This window comes from Sinocyclocheilus grahami, unplaced genomic scaffold (genome assembly GCF_001515645.1).
Source record: "Sinocyclocheilus grahami isolate Dianchi unplaced genomic scaffold, SAMN03320097.WGS_v1.1 scaffold1536.1, whole genome shotgun sequence".
In the NCBI taxonomy this organism is placed as follows: domain Eukaryota; kingdom Metazoa; phylum Chordata; class Actinopteri; order Cypriniformes; family Cyprinidae; genus Sinocyclocheilus; species Sinocyclocheilus grahami.
Window position 1 is genome coordinate 6,024 of NW_015506715.1, and position 16,565 is coordinate 22,588.

The following is a 16,565-nucleotide window of genomic DNA, read 5'->3' on the forward strand; positions in this document are numbered from 1 at the left end:
TGTGTGTATATATATATATATTTTAGAATATGTATATTTATTTATGTTTATATTATTAATGTATATATTGTATCCATCTATAATATTTATTTAGGCTATGTATATATATTGTATGTATTCATTCTCTCCCTCTCTCTCTCTCTCTCTATTTATCTAATTGTGTATTATGTATTCATTCAAGTTTATTCATTAATTCATGTCTTTTGTTTGTCCTGTGTATTTTTATGCATTTATTTATAACAATAAATTACTTTATTTCGTTGGTCCAAATGAGCCTCTGGCATGGTGTTCACAGACATGACTTTTTATTCTGAGGTAAAATTTAGTAGCTAAATAGGTGATTGTACTTACCTTATTTGATCAATAATTTACAAGCTGTCGATGAAGGCGTGATCTGCGAGCAGCTGACCGACGCCTCCTCTGAGCTGTTGATTCAATCAACGTTAAAACGCTGATGAAAACGGTAAGAATTGCGTAAAACATTGCTGATGTTCGCGCAGTAGTGAGGGCTCTTTAAATTTTGGCGCTGTTGTGAAGACGCATGTCACGTGACAACATCAACATGGCGGATGTAGTATGTCCGAATTCCATTCATACTACTCGCATTCATACTATATAGAACGTACTGTTTTAACGGTCGAGTAGTACGTTCAAATTTAAATGTAGTACCTACTAAGCAGTATGCGATTTTGGACGCAGCCTAGGAAACAGGATACTAGGAAGCGCTTGGTATGGCAGCTAGGCTAATCAATACTGAGCACCTGTATGTGAGTGAGTGCAACCTTTATAGTGTCCGGGTTATTGGAAACAGGTGAGGGTGTAATCATAGGGGATCTTGGGAAATGGAGTCCAGGGTGAAAGTCTGAGTGGCGTGTGTGGCAACCTCTGGTGGTGAGCAGGGAACGGATCGTGACAGTTGCGAGATGCCCTGGGTCAACTCATGATTCCTACATTTTATCCAATAGTAGTATAGACTACAAACAGTATGTGGTCAGGATGGATGGTTACTTGGTAAAACAGTAGTGTGCATGACATTGTGTGTAATCACGTAATGTTTTAATATACTTTTAAGTGTTGTACCTCTCAGGAGACAGTGGTTACCCCCTCAGAACCTGGCTGCTCATTCCACTAAACGAACCCCAGACTGCGCAGGAACGGCGCTACAACGACAAACATTGTCGGACACAGTCAGTGGTCGAACATGCTATTGCTCTGTTGAAAGGATGGTGGAGCTGCTTGGATGGGACAATTCAAAAGACAAACGGGATGTCCTCCGCAAGATTGGTCTCGTGGCCCAACTTGCTGGTAAAGTGAATAGCCAGGTTGTGGAGCAATTCTTTAGCAAATTAAATAAAAATAACTACCTTATAAATGACCCTTCCATCAACCCATGTCTTCCTCATGAGAAGTATCATACACCACCACAACAGTCAGAAGAATTTGAGAAGGCTAGAGGCCTTCAGAAGAGTCTTTGGGACAGAAGTTGTGCTGAACATCAACCGCAAGGCTGTTCTTGGTAATGTTTGGATTACAGTCATACTACTTTAGAATTGGCTCAAAATATTACGTGTACAGATGTCGCCATGTACCAATACTTTGTGTTCAATTCCATTTAAGCTACTTCAGAGATTTCAGAAACCTCCACTAAATCTGGTGCCACAGATGATCACCAAGTGACCAGTAAGTAACGCAGATGATCAAGCACTTGTTTAGTCTTTTATTGCTAAGGATTCTGAGGTACAATGTAATGTTTCCTTATTTGCTTGTGGCCCATTATTATATAATCATTATATTATATATCAACCTCATTCATTGACCTTAGCTCTATTATTTCTTATCAAACTCTGATACACACTGTACTTGATTTTATTGACATCTATATATGTTATTTTGTTATATATTGGATTTTTATTATGTGTCATTAACTAATAATCAAATTTTGCATGATTTACAGACCTTGGTGGTTCAGAGGCAACAGTGGATGTGCTACCATTGCCAGACTCTGTTGCCCCTGTAACAGTGCAATTGCTTTATCCATACCCATGCATAAGTAACAATACATTTTCCATTGCAGTTCATTGTGTGACATATTGATAGTAACACAGTAACCTCTGCAGATGTGACCAAGTGTTCTGTCAAGACAGTGCCTGTGCCAGTGTACATCGACGATCAAGAGCAAACTGATGCAATTTACTCTCACCTGTCTTCAGCGTTCGCCACTAATCGCGCAAACGCCGGCGTCTTGCGTCATCCACCTGAACGTCTTCTGCATACCACAGTCAGCGGAAGTGAGAAAAAATGGTTTATTATGTTTGAAATATGGATATTTATCTTACAAAAATGCATGGATTCGCTACAGGAGGCCTTTATTCACCCCCGGAGCCGTGTGAGGGACGTTTTATTACGGATGCACGCACTTTATTTCACGTCTTCTGAACTGTTGACAACCAACACCTGCTTACCCCCACTGAAAGGCTTGGAGGGGCCAAGACAATTTTTAATATAATTCCAAAGTCACATACACCTAGGATGCTTTGAGGGTGAGTTAAACACAGGCTAATTTTCATTTTTTGGTGAACTAACCCTTTAAAGAAGATAGGGTCATCAATGGGTGTCATTAATAAATGGTGTTAATAAAAAAGTGTTGTTCACAAAAGTCGTCTCTTTCTTGTCAGATGGCTAAATGGCCTTGTAATTTTAGAAAGGGGTGAATTGTTTGTCTTCATAAAGTTCTGTAGCTGTATGACAACCAGTAGTGATTACAACAGATGTCTCATCATTGGTCCATATCATTACACTGTATGTCTGATGGGATCAATTTGGTTATTATCTGAATGTAACTTTAAAATAAATTCCCAACAACATGTATATCACACAAGCTCTCTATATGAAAACCTACGGTAACTAGGCTACAGTTAATCATATCATTACATTGTCCATCTGATCCAACTATGTGTATTATTAATTTTTCAATTCAGTTGTCCTTTGTAGGCTATGTATGAATACCAACAGTGAATATCATATATCTATAACTAACTAATATCTATCATATCTAACTTAATATAATTAGTGCATCATTACACTGTCTATCTGTTATGTTGATGTAGCGTTTATATTTAAATTCACCAAAACAAGGTGGAAAAAATTAGTCAACATTTATTAATGTGTAAGTTTCGTGCGTTGATTTGAGTGGTTACTTCGCCGTATATCTTCCTCCCCCTACTGGATGCATCAGAAACAACAGGGGAGTAAAACGGCTGCAGCGCCGATCAAAGTCGGACAAATGTTCTAACCAGAATGCGTTGCTTTAGTAAGGCGGCAGCCGATCTTTGTGGTGCCGCATGAAGTCGAACAAGCCTAATTGCTTCACTTACCGGATATAGGAAGTGTGATAAAGGTCTATTGAAAGCACTTACAGTTGTTTACATTTAGATATAAAGTAGTGCTGTCAAACGATTAATCGCGATTATTCGCATCCCAAATTAAAGTATTTGTTTACATAATAAATAAACACAGTACACACACACACACATATATTATGTATATATAAAAACACACATACAGCATATATTTTGAAAATATTTACACGTGTATATATTTACATTCATATAAATTATATCATGTATATATTTAAAATTGATATATTAAATATATTTATATGCATGTGTGTGTATTTATATATACATAATAAATATACACAGTACACACACACATTATGTAAACAAAAACTTTATTTTAGATGCGATTAATCGCGATTAATTAGTTCGACAGCCCTAATATAAACGTCGATATAAAGCTCAACGGTACTGATAGATTTGGCTTCATCTCTTCAATTCATCCTATACCTTATTATCATATTTGTTTTGAAATGAAAAATGTATATTATTTTGGAGTGTAGACAAGACTTTTATTTTGGTGTGGCGTTATGACGTCATAAGGCTGCGTCTGTGGTTCTGCTGTGTGCTTTTAATCTTTAAGTGTTTAAATCAATACAACTTATTTGGAGAATTGCATGTAAAACTGTGCTTATCCTTACCTAGTGACATTACTGAAGGTGATTTAGTGAGAGTAAAGCGCATGAGCAACTAAGGAGCTGATTGAGAATCACCCAGAGATGAAGCTTGCATTTATTCTGTTAATTATTCTCTTCTTAAACAGGACAAAGTATCCAAACTCTTGGATTCACTGAGATCCACGTGACACACTGTAATAAAGATGGAGGTTATTAAAGAGGAGAGTGAAGACGTGAAGATTGAAGACACAATCAAACATGAAGATGCTGAGGAACAAACAGGTTGGTTTATTAAAATGTCCAGATCTACAGAAATGAATGATATTTTTTAAGAATATCTTGCGAGTGTAGTAATTAAACATTTTATTTGTATGATATTAAATCCAAAGATGTTATTTCTATCACTTATGCAACAGTATTAAAACATTTTATATAAAGTGACAATTTTATATAAAGTAATATGAAACATTTCTCCAGCTGAGACAGCTTGCTATAGTTACTGCATGCTGCTTAGATTTGTTCCTCATTTAAAGGGCTTTAGAGGACGGATAACATGGCCATTAAGTTTATAACAATACAGTGGGGCTCTAATTCGCCGCGGGGTCCTTCGAGACTTTCCTGTGGGGTTTTATTATGAGGGTTTTCAATTTATGAAAAAAAAAAACAATAATAATACCGTATTGGCCCGAATATAAGATGACCCTGATTATAAGACGACCCCCCTTTTTTCAGATGCACCTTTTGGAAAAAGGCTTTTTAAAAACAAAATCTTGTTTTTTCTCAGTAAAACACATTTCAAGACATCGTCTTCAATTATTCTCATATTGCATATTTTTCCTATTTTCATTTTTGTTTTGAAAGTATGGTAAAAACTGGTCAAATGTACCAACATTCACATTTAAAAAATATACACTTTTTGAAATACCATTAAAATAAAAAACAGGTAGCCCATCTAAATTATCCATCTAATAGTAGCCTACCAAAATCTTATTAACAGTAGAAGTTAAATCTTACTGTAGTCTTCAAATCTGGGTACTGTCTTGCGTTTTAAAATCACAAAGAGAGTTTAGTGACAGTCACGACTCATGCAGCTGTAAGCTTTTCTGCTTCTTTAGTTTTTACTCGTGATCTTTACAACACGCATTACATTACGTATTTCATGGCACACTGGTTTTATGCGTATTTGGCACCACCTATAGCTGTGGGTGTATTATTGACATGTAAAAGTCTAGACCCTGAATATAAGACGACCGTGTTTTTGCAGATGTATTTCCAAGAAAAAAACATCGTCTTATATTCGGGGTAATACTTAAAAATAATACTTTTACGTTTTGTTGTACAATGTAAACGGCACACACTCACAGCCCAAACGTTCCTATCTAGCTACTTATTAAAAACATATGTTTTAAAAAATGAACATAACTGCTTCAGAATTCGTATTTTGGGTATGGATGTGTAATTTACGTAGTACAACAAAACGTAAAAGTATTGTCAAGTTATGTTTACCACAGGCTTTATTTTACTCATAAATTGAAAAACCCATTATAAAACCTCTTAGGAAAATCTTGAAGGAACCCGCGGCGAATTACTCTTCCAGGTCGAGGTCGACCGATTAATCGGGCCGATTTTTGGCATTTTTTAATTAATCTGCATCAGCCGATTGTTCTGCAAATTACCCTCCGCGATCACTTGGCCATTTGGCTTATAGCAGTGTCCAGTGTTTCCAATACATTGAGTTATTTGCGGCGGCTCGACACAATATCAAAACCGACCGCCACAAATAGATTTTCCAAAAGGCTTATACTTTGTTGAATAAAGCCCAGCTAACAATAATACGTAACTGCAACGTAATCTGGTGACCAAAGTTACATAGTGGCAACTGGAAAAGTGAACGTAACTTCGCAGGTAGTAACTGCGATGTCGTGGCAACGGCTTGGATCAATAGTTGTGTGCTGGTAATCAGTTGGTAATTTTTATAATTATTTAATTTCTATGGGCGGACATGCAGTAGTTTAAAGGGATAGTTTACCCAAGAATGAAAATGTGATGTTTATCTGCTTACCCGCAGGGCATCCAATATATAGGTAACTTTGTTTCTTCAGTAGAACACATTTGATGATTTTTAACTTTAACCGTTGCAGTCTGTCAGTCGTATAATGCATGGCAATGGTAACACAATCTATGAGAGTAAAAAAAACATGCACAGACAAATCCAAATTAAACCCTGCGGCTCGTGACGACACATTGATGTCCTAAGACACGAAACGATCGGTTTGTGCCAGAAACCAGACAGTTTTTATATCATATTTTACCTCTAATACACCACTATGTGCAACTGTCTTTGAGCGTGCGCACGGCTTCCGGTGCGTGAGGTGTGTACGCGCTCTGGCGTAGTTTACGAGTTTACGCAAGCGCCGGAAGTGATCTCTCGCGCGTATACGTCACTCATTGTTTACACAGTGCAGTCATTGTAGGTACGACGGCTAATCAAAATGGTACTTACTTAATCTTATCCGGATTGTTCAAACCGACTTAAAACTAAAAGATTACGTTCTCTCGCGTGAGCTCATCCGGGAGTGGTGACTTTCCACGTATTCCCAGCTTCTGAGCCTGCTCGGCTGAAGTTATGCTTGATTGCTCTTCGGCTGAATATCAACACAGCCATTAACATAAACTACGCCAGAGCGCGTACACTCCTCACGCACCGGATGCCGTGCGTGCGCTCAAAGACAGTTGGACATAGTGGTGTATTAGAGGTAAAATATGATATAAATACTGTTCGGTTTCTGGCACAAACCGATCGTTTCGTGTGTTAGGACATCAATGTGTCGTCACGAGCCGCAGGGTTTAATTTGGATTTGTCTGTGCTATCCCTTTAACCTAAATTATGTCCTCATTGCCCAAACTAATCTAAAGGCTGTTTCGACAGCTGTGAATGATGAATACAGACACAAAATGAATTCAGGTCATTTATTTCTAAAAATGCACAAATATTAACAATATGAATAAAACCATAGGAAATACAGCGAAATATGAATGAAAGCATTCAGGACGTTCCGCGCGCTCAGCATCATAATAAACCGATATGCTTTGCTAGCGTAACATTTGCTAGCAGACATTTCAGATAATTAAGGAAAGATACCATAAACAGAGAGTTATAAATATTAACAAAAAGTACTTAAAGTAGACTGTGGGTAATGATACTTAACCAATCTGATGCAGTTGTTGAACTTTTTTGATATACGAGAAACGGAGAGAAAAATGTCAGGGGCCATCCTCTCCAGCAGCTTATGTTCCCGGTTCCCATGGTAACTCTCAACGGCCACCAGTACTATACATAACAATAAAAAGGGGGGTTTTAGCGTCTTTCCGGAGTTCAAGTACTTTATTTTATACATTTTTATGAACCTATATATTTGTTATAATTTGTAAGACTCGCCTCAGAAAAATTAATTCTTCTGTCAGACACCGTTGAAGTAAAAAAGTGCCTCGGGCAAACGTGCTGTCGAGATGGGATGGTGTAGCCGGGTCTGTGTTATTATTTCAACGTTATCTTCATAACTCGTTACGAAATAAAAAGTTTCACGACTCGGACTCTAATTTTCATTTCCTGTTAACATTATACTTGTCTCGTCACTATTAAAAGCACTCGTCCATGTTCTGACTTGATGAAAATAAACACATTAAAATTTAAATCTTACATCTAATTACATATTTCAAATAGCAATTTTTTGGTAATAAGAGCATATAAATAACTTTTAAATTATGCTAATGAAATTACGTCCATGTTACGTTGCCAGTAAGTCATGAAATTACCAATATATTACATATCTGGAGCATTCTTGGTAATCTTACAACGTTAAGAGGACGTACTGACAACGTTGTGAGTTGGTAATGAAATTACGGACATGCCACATCGTAGTTACGTTGTCAATTGGTAAGTCATGAAATTACCAAAAAGTACCAATACATTATGTAACTGTTACGCCGTGTGTTAGCAGGGTGACCCCTGCACGTTTCAAAATTAAAATGCAGCGCGGGTTTTTTTTTTTAAATGAATGTATCTTTGAAAAGAACCGACTGTCTTCAGAAAAGCTTCGATGTCATTTCCATTTAGTCTTTCCTGTAATTCCTGAAAAAAGTAGCGTTTGTGAGCGCAGCACTTATTAGATTACAGCCGTTACCGGGGAAACCGCTATATCTCCCGCTCCAACAGCGCCTCCTGCTGGCAGAGAATGAACTTGCATTTGCAAGTCTGTGAGAAACACTGGTGTCTGTCAGCAAACATAAACAAAAAGCATACTTCAGAACTGTTTTGAGAAGGTGCTTAAGTTTTGAGCCATGTATTATTACTATGAATTAGGCTACTACTACTATTACTATATTATACCTGCAATAAATATTTACTCAAACTCTATTTTATGAGATGAAGGGGGAAAAAAAGAAAGAAAATCAGCTTAACATATCAGCCAAAAAATCGACATCATATATCAGGTGCACATAATGACAAATACATTTTATTTAGAATAATGCAAATGACACCACACACAATTGTATTATAGAGGAGTTATTTTAAAAAGTAACTGTAGTACTTTAGCTACCCTAAAGCCTGATTCAGATGGCAATTTATTTCTCATGTGGACGTCTGTGAAAATAATGGCGCTTTTCCACTGCATGGTACGGCTCGGTACGGTTCACTTTTGGGGGGTTTTCCACTGGGTACAGTACCTGGTACTTTTTTTAGTACCACCTCGGTTGAGGTTCCAAGTGAACCGTACCGTTACCAAAACGTGACGTGTAAACTCTGCTGATCACGGATTGGCCGGAGAGAATCGTCACTACCAGCATCACTGAACTTGCGACACAAACACAACAGAACCGCTAGATTTAAATCAGCACAGCCAGCGAAGGACCGAACGCAACTGTTTTGAACGAGCGCACCTTTTTGTTTCGTTGTCTGTTGAGGAAGTACAGACGTTCCTCTCGTTGATAGCAGAGGAGCGGATCCAGCGAGAGCTTGATGGGGCGACGCGGAATAAAAACGTTTTTCAGGAGTCGCGCCAGTAGAGGCGGCGCAACTATAACAACATATCTATAATCCCGCCCACCCTAAAGCGGTACTGAACTGCAGTGGAAACACAAACCGAGCCGAGTCGTACCACTCAGTGGAAAAGTGCCATAAATTTACATGGCACCTCATGTTTAAAAATAGGAAAATAGATGCGCTATAGTTGCAGGGCTCGACATTAAGCCTAGACATGTGCTTGTTCTTCGGACAAGTAAACCAGTCATTCACTTGGCCAAGTAAAAAAGTTACTTGTCCGGGGCAAAAAAAGCTTTGCATGAGCCTCAACTGACGCAACCTTGATACTGTCATTACATTATCCATTATCAGTCACCGTTTACACTGGTGAGAATGATTCTGATTTTATTACTTTCAAAGTTTCGGTGCTGCCCTAGTTATTGTTTGTTATTGATGTTTTAATCCGGTTACTTGTTTGGTTGGGCAAGTAAAATTCTCTTTCACTTGCCCCTTCACAAAATCCACTTGTCCCGGACAAGCGTTAATGTAGAGCCCTGAGTTGTATATAATTATATGCGATATAGTTATGTATATAACAGTTCTTTCTGGTCCTCGAATCTGATTGGCTGATGAGTGTTGATATTGGAGTCCAACAGAACTCCAACAGCCGTTTCACCGTTCACAGCGAGTGTCATGGCGGAAGCCCAAATCCACTATAACAGGGATTGGGAACCTTTTTTGACCAAAGAGCCAATTTTTTATTTTTGGTTAATGCATTATTTTATTTACTTTGTTTTTTCCAGTAACGTTTTAGTAACTTTATTAGGACCATGGAAACTAAAATATGCAACAAACCATCAAAAATTGTGCAGGGCTTTTACTGTGAGGATGATTTACAACCTGAGGAGGATGAATTCTCTTCAGAGTTCTCTCGCTCTCTCTCTCTCTCACTCTCTGTGTGTGTGTGTGTAAGAGACTGAGTGAGTGAAAAATAATGCACGGTGCTTATGGCAGTATTTATGTGAATATTCACCAGTGCAGACATTTTGACACTCTGTGTGTTTTGACCATTTTAGGCGCACCACCGAAGACAAAGTCTACTATGCTTGTCTGCGTTCCACTCATAGACTGTAAAAAAAACATGGACGTAGTGTCCGTGACGTCACCCGTAGGTTTCTAAAGAGCCTTTTTAAAGCCTAAAGTGGGAGGAGCTGGCCGTCGCCATCTTGGTAGCGCGTCACTCTCGGATAATCAGAAATGGGCAAAGAGGCGGTATGTGGGTGGAGCTAGTTGCTGAAACCACGCCCACCTAGCTCGACGGTGGTGACAGCAGCGGCAATCCACCTGTCACTCAAGTGGCCACGCCCTTAATTATGCAGAACTTTAAGGCTTAATATAATTGAAATGGATGTTATAAAAAAAATTCACCCCCCTCACAGTTGTCATGAAGGGCAAAATTAGCTATACAGACCAAAACCACTTTTTGTATCAGGCTGTAAACATTTTTTTCTGCTGTAAAGTTGGTCATTTTAACATGGTGAGTCTATGGGACTGAATCCCTTGTAGAGCCTCTAGCGGCCAGTCGATGAATTGCAGTTTAAGTCACTTCCGTGTTGGTTTCAAGAGAGAGACCGTAAGGTTTCTGCTTGGTTCCACTCGGACCTCGCGGCAAGAAAACATCCAGTCAGAAGCGGATTGAGTTGTTTCGCGGCTTTGAGTTTTTAATACTGTTTAAATCTTTTTAATATCAAGAATGTCCCTGTCTTTACTGTCTCATTTATTCACGTTCCTTTATTAATAACGCTAACAGTCCCACCCGCTGAAAGCTGCGTGGAAAAAGCGAAAGTAACCGGAGAAATGTATCAAAAGTATAAAATAAATAAAACAAAGTATACGGTTCAGTCCTGTCACTTTTTTTTTTTTACATACTTTTACACTTTTCTGCTGTTCAAAAAATCTTTCTTTTCACTATTACCACAAACAAGCTACGAATCTGAGTTTATTAGCTCTACGTTACAATAGAAACGTCAGTGATTTGTTGTTGTGACTCTCGCGAACATCACTGAACGCGCACTTACACAAATCTTTTTAAATTATTTTAAGTCTTTTATCAGCTTACGTAGGCTCTACAACAAAGGAATTGCTGATCTCTAGTGATGTCTATTTTTTGTAATAGATCATTTGTTGAGAGAGAGGTGAGAAATCTGGCGAGCCATAGGTTCCCGACCGCTGCACTATAATTTAAAAAATAATACTGTTTTGTCACGAAATGTAGTTCTGAGAGCTTCTTAGGCGAGAATGTACTTATTTGGACTTCAAATATGCGGTTTGTTTGGAAAGATAACGTCTGTTTGAAAATTTGCTTCGACGTTTTCGGAGTTGTGAGCTCCAGGACGTCAGCGGTCGTTCAGCGCTCATGAACCCGCCAGAGCAGCCTCACCTCGGCCAGATCTTCTGGAATTTACCGCTGGCTCTGATGTAGTGGTTAAACATGATGTATTTCATTTTGGGTAAATCTAACAGGCATTCTTCGCTCTCATTAATCTATTTGTTCCAGAGCAAAAGTTTTGGCAAAATCTCTTCATGTTTATTTAACTTCAGTGCTGTATATCAGACGCTCCCTTTGTATTTTTGACTGAATTGCCTAGCAACTTTTATGATGACTGTTGTTGTTTATTAAATATTGTTATTCAATAAATAATTTATGTAAAAGTAGAATTTAGTATTATGAAAGTGTGTGTGTGTGTGTGTGGTGATGGTGATTTTAGTTATATTGTTTCACCATTAGATGGCGACAGTCAGCAGTAAAGACTTTTAAATTGAAAAATACTGAAGTGCCGTTTTGAACAAGGAAGTTACTTTTTCTTTCAAAACCAGCTTGTACGCAGCCAACAAATGCTTTGTTTTTGATAAATGTTTAAATGTTAAATGATTATAAATGAATGAAGAATTCATTAATTAATATAAAACCAAGAAAGTAAAACACAACGTAAATATATGGTTGCTCTCTTGAAGCAAAACACAGTTTGCATTTGAGGATCCTCAGATCCTTCAGCGCATAACACAAACTTGTAAGGACAAAATGTAAATAGTAATTCTGCTCAATAACAGATTCCAAGTGATATAAGGCTTGTTTCATTCAAAGCCATTGCATGGGTTCAAGCAGTAATGGGTTCTTGTGCAGCACAAGTAATGACATAGATCTGAGTCCACAAGATCTTCAGAGATTTTTATTGTTGATTACAATTAACCCAAAAAATGGTATTGCACACTAACTAGTTGTGCAGTGTTTTCAGTTTGAGAGGAAATATAAAACTAAGTATTATCAGCATAACAGTGAAAATGAATGAAAATCTCCCTTAAGGAGAAAAGCGGATGACCTAATACAGAGCCCATTTGGCACTCCATACTTTGTATAGAAATGAAGAGACAAGTGGTAGTGGTCAGATAGATAGGACCTAAACTTGCATTTGTGCACAAGCATTAGAACAATGTAATCTTCAGGCTTCAATGTTATGAAGCTACGAGAATAATTCTCGTGCACACAGAAAACAAAGATAATGAATTTATTCAACAGTTCTTCTGCCCAGAGTTACTGTCTTCTGCCATTATTGAGAGCACCACGATGAATGCGTGTTCTACGTCAGCAAATGTCTGAATGTTGTGATGTATGTTGCTTTATGTTGGTTAACATGTATTTGTCTTTTCACCTTAGACATGGTGTCAGTGAAAGAGGAGAGTCGAGATCTGAATGAAATGGAAGAGAAAGATATGAAACATCATGATTTCATAACTGGAGAAACATCTTTTAGTTGTTCACAGACTGAAAAGACTTCTCAAAAAATAGCTCAGAAGACTGGAACTAGAAGACATTTCATCTGCCAACAGTGTGGAAAGAGTTTTAGTAAAAATGGAAACCTTAAGGTCCACATGAGAATACACACTGGAGAGAAGCCTTTCACCTGCCAACAGTGTGGAAAGAGCTTCCCACGAACTGATAGTCTTAGGATTCACATGAGAATTCACACCGGAGAGAAGCCATTTGTATGTGGTCAGTGTGGAAAGAGTTTCCCACATAAAGCAACCTTTTATAATCATATGAGAATTCACACTGGAGAGAAGCCTTACGCCTGCAAACTGTGTGGAAAAACTGTGACTCACAAAGGAAAACTCAAGGCTCACATGAGGGTTCACACTGGAGAGAAGCCTTACGCATGTGATCAGTGTGGAAAATGTTTCTCGCATAAAGAAACCCTTAATAAGCACATGAAGATCCATTTAAGAGAGAGCTGTTTTATATGCCATCAGTGTGGAACAAGATTCACAGACAGGAATCATCTTAAGAGGCACATAATGACTCACATTGGACAGAAGCCTTTTATGTGTTATGACTGTGGAAGGACTTTTATAAAAAAAGTAAACCTCAAGGCTCACATGAGAGCTCACACTTGAGAGGAGCTTTTCACCTGCCAACAGTGTCGAAAAGAGTTTCGGACATTAAAAAAAAACTTAATACCCTTTATGACCGTTCACACTAGAGAGAGGTCTTTTCATGCATTTTCAGTGCGAGTTTTATATATCTGAAGAGTTATTTGTAAACTCATCCTGGCAAGACATTTTGAGGGTGGTAATGGCAAAATTAATTTGTGCACTCATTCTGGAGAAAGTTTGGACCCCTGGGTCCATGAAAAGTCATTCATTTTCAACAACTTTAAAGGGGTCATATGATGCTATTTTAAAGATCATTATTTGGTGTAACAATGTTGACATGCTTTAATGTTCAAAAAACACATAATTTTTCAAATACTGTACATTATTGTAGGTCCTCTATGCCCCGCCTCTCTCAAACGCTTCGTTTTCTACAAAGCCCCTCCTTCCGACAAGCGCAGTCTGCTCTGATTGGCCAGCTGACCCAGTGCATTGTGATTGGCCGAACACCGCAAGCACTCGTCGGAAATGTAGCGCCCCTTACCATAATCGCGAGTGTCGGCTTTCAAAGTAAATATCAAGACCGTTAATAATGTCATTAGTTTTACCATCAGTTCACAGTGATGATGCAGTACACAAGCCGCGGTAAACACAGCTGACGTGCTATGATTTCTGACAGACCGTTCACTCTCCTGTGAGCATTTGAACAGTCAATAGCAAATACTTAAACTAATAACAAAACATACTTACAGTCGCTGATTCAGAAGCACCAGATTGTCATAGCAAAGTCGGAATTGACCCTTTTTTTAATTTTTATTTTTAGATATAGCCTTTGTGCACAGCCAGCCTTGTACTCTTCTAGGTTCACAAAACTGTCGTCCATAAAATGCGTTGCACAAATTCGAACATCTGGGTTGTGCTGTTCTGTTGTAAATAAATCTTAACCAATGATTCCTAATTGCATCTACTTCCGGAAGGCCAAATAAAGCGCTTTTGCTTTCGCCTAGAAACACACAGCGTCTCCCTGACATGCTGCTTCAACACTAACTGTTGTTACTGAAACCACGCCTTCTTTCTTTGCGTGCACATTTGGGCGCATTATGCTAATATTTCCACACAGTGACATAGACATGTGGGGGCGTGTTAGAACGAGCCGTTTTAGGTGGACGTGGTTAACTCTTAACTTTTATAAAGAATATCTCTTTGGATTTGAGACTTTAGTCTTTGCAACTTTACAGATCTTCTTTATGCACCAAGAGCTTGTAACACTCCAAAGAGAAAGGAAAACTTGAAATCGCATCATATGCCCCCTATAAGACCATAAAACAGTCTTTAATATTATAAATGGTGGGGAAAAGCCTAAAAAACCTTTTGCAGGTTTTTACATTTTTGAAGCAGAAACATAGGAGATGCTTAAAAAGGAAAACCTGTTTTTGATTGGCTGGAGGTTGTCATGGAAACTGAGTCGCTAGAGATATAGAGATTGCATTTAGGTGGACAAGAAGTAATCTTAACAGGAAATGGTCTGAAAATATTAAATTCTTGGATTTGTTAACACCAGTAGCAGAACATTTTCAAAAAAGATTTGAAAGTGTGCTATACCGTTCCATAAGAAGGCTGTGAAACCGAACATGCAAGGAGAAAAGCACAAGCAATATGTGCGATCTCGAAGTGTGATGAATCATCACTCATACACTTCTAATAACAGAAATGACTCGGCTTTTAAAGCAGTTTCACACAGAGAAGCAAATGGAGCGGCATAGCACAGAGTGAGGAAACGTTTTTTTCTCACACCAGTATAGCATGAAATTAAACTATTGCTCGTGGCTTTGAAGATACATTTTAAAGGGGTCATCGGATGCCCATTTTCCACAAGTTGATACGATTCTTTAGGGTCTTAATGAAAAGTCTATAACATACTTAGGGTAAAAATGGTGTTTTACAGTACCATTGAGAAATTTTAACCAGTCAAAAACAGCTCTGTTCACAGCGACCCGTTTCGTTGCATGTCACTTTAAATGATAATAAGCTCTGCTCACCCCGCCCCTCTCTTCCGTGGAGTGACAAGCCGTTCTCATGAGAGAATCTTAACTTTAGCCGCATTCATCTTGAAACTTGCTAGCTAGCACGTTATTAGGAAAGGCGATTTGCAAAGATTCATAAAAAAACATACTAATTTCTTCTGTAGGTGAGGCTGGATGGATCATGAATGATTTGCGCGAACATAGACGCATTTAGGTAGATCGGGAGGTGCATTCCCTTCAAAAACAAACGTAATCCTCAGCGTCTTCAGTGGCTCAGATATCGGGAGTACATGATGACTGCTATGTTCATTATTACATCCAACAACAGAACACCTCGATCGCTTAGGAGCCATTCTTGTCTACATCTGCTCAGGCGTCGAAATAATGGTGGACTGTTTACAGTTCATTCAGGGCAGGTCAATGCTGAAACGTCAGTGTTAATCAACAATCATGGGAGCGGCCTGGGTACGTGTGATGTCACACAGCCAAGAATCTGAGATCCGCTTGATTTGAGAAAGGGGTGTAGAGTTTGGACCAATCAGACACACAATTGTTCATTAGATTTAACACACAATCACAGACCCCTGGCCCAACACCAGACTCGGTGCCTATATGTCTGTGAAACGACCTCCAGGCCCCTGGTTACTATGGCAACCAGGACGCCTCAAAAGTACCTAAAAGTATGTAGAGAAAATCTTCCCCCCCTACTCAATTCTCTCTAAAACAGACACATACTGCTATAGGAAATGACTTCTTTCATTAATTCATAGACACATTTTTCTATGACCTTCCTATCATGCATATCTGCAGGCCATTGTGTATGATTACTACCTTCTGGTATATGGCCTTTTGTATTGTATACTGTTTTGTGCATGCTTATGATAGAACCACTCGTTCATATATTCGTACCTATACCATATTTACTATCTATGAATTTGTTTTCTGATGATCTAAATGAGAGTGTATATGTTGGTACATAGGCAACATATTAGCGTTCTAAGAATCTTTAGTAGTTTTGCATCAACAGCCAATCCAGTTACATATGCAAATTACCATGCTGCGAAGACAAAGAGTTGTT

General features: G+C 38.4%; 1 protein-coding gene across 2 annotated transcripts; it reads left to right on the forward strand.

The window, feature by feature from the left end:
* Positions 1-3,932: 3,932 nt before the first annotated feature.
* LOC107571019 (gastrula zinc finger protein XlCGF49.1-like) lies at positions 3,933-13,752 on the forward strand. Of its 2 annotated transcripts, XM_016257304.1 has the most exons (3): positions 3,933-4,054; positions 4,159-4,294; positions 12,751-13,752. In XM_016257304.1, the coding sequence occupies exons 2-3, from the start codon at positions 4,216-4,218 to the stop codon at positions 13,485-13,487; spliced, it is 816 nt and encodes a 271-aa protein (XP_016112790.1). In that variant the 5' UTR covers positions 3,933-4,054; positions 4,159-4,215; the 3' UTR covers positions 13,488-13,752. The 2 variants fall into 2 exon arrangements, with proteins under 2 accessions (XP_016112790.1, XP_016112791.1); XM_016257305.1 differs by having other exon boundaries at positions 3,933-4,294.
* Positions 13,753-16,565: the final 2,813 nt, after the last annotated feature.

Coding starts and splice junctions, on each gene's coding strand:
- LOC107571019 (XM_016257305.1), top strand. CDS start 4,216: ATGGAGGTTATTAAAGAGGAGAGTGAAGACGTGAAGATTGAAGACACA. Junction 4,295..12,750: donor AGATGCTGAGGAACAAACAG/GTTGGTTTATTA, acceptor TTTTCACCTTAG/ACATGGTGTCAGTGAAAGAG.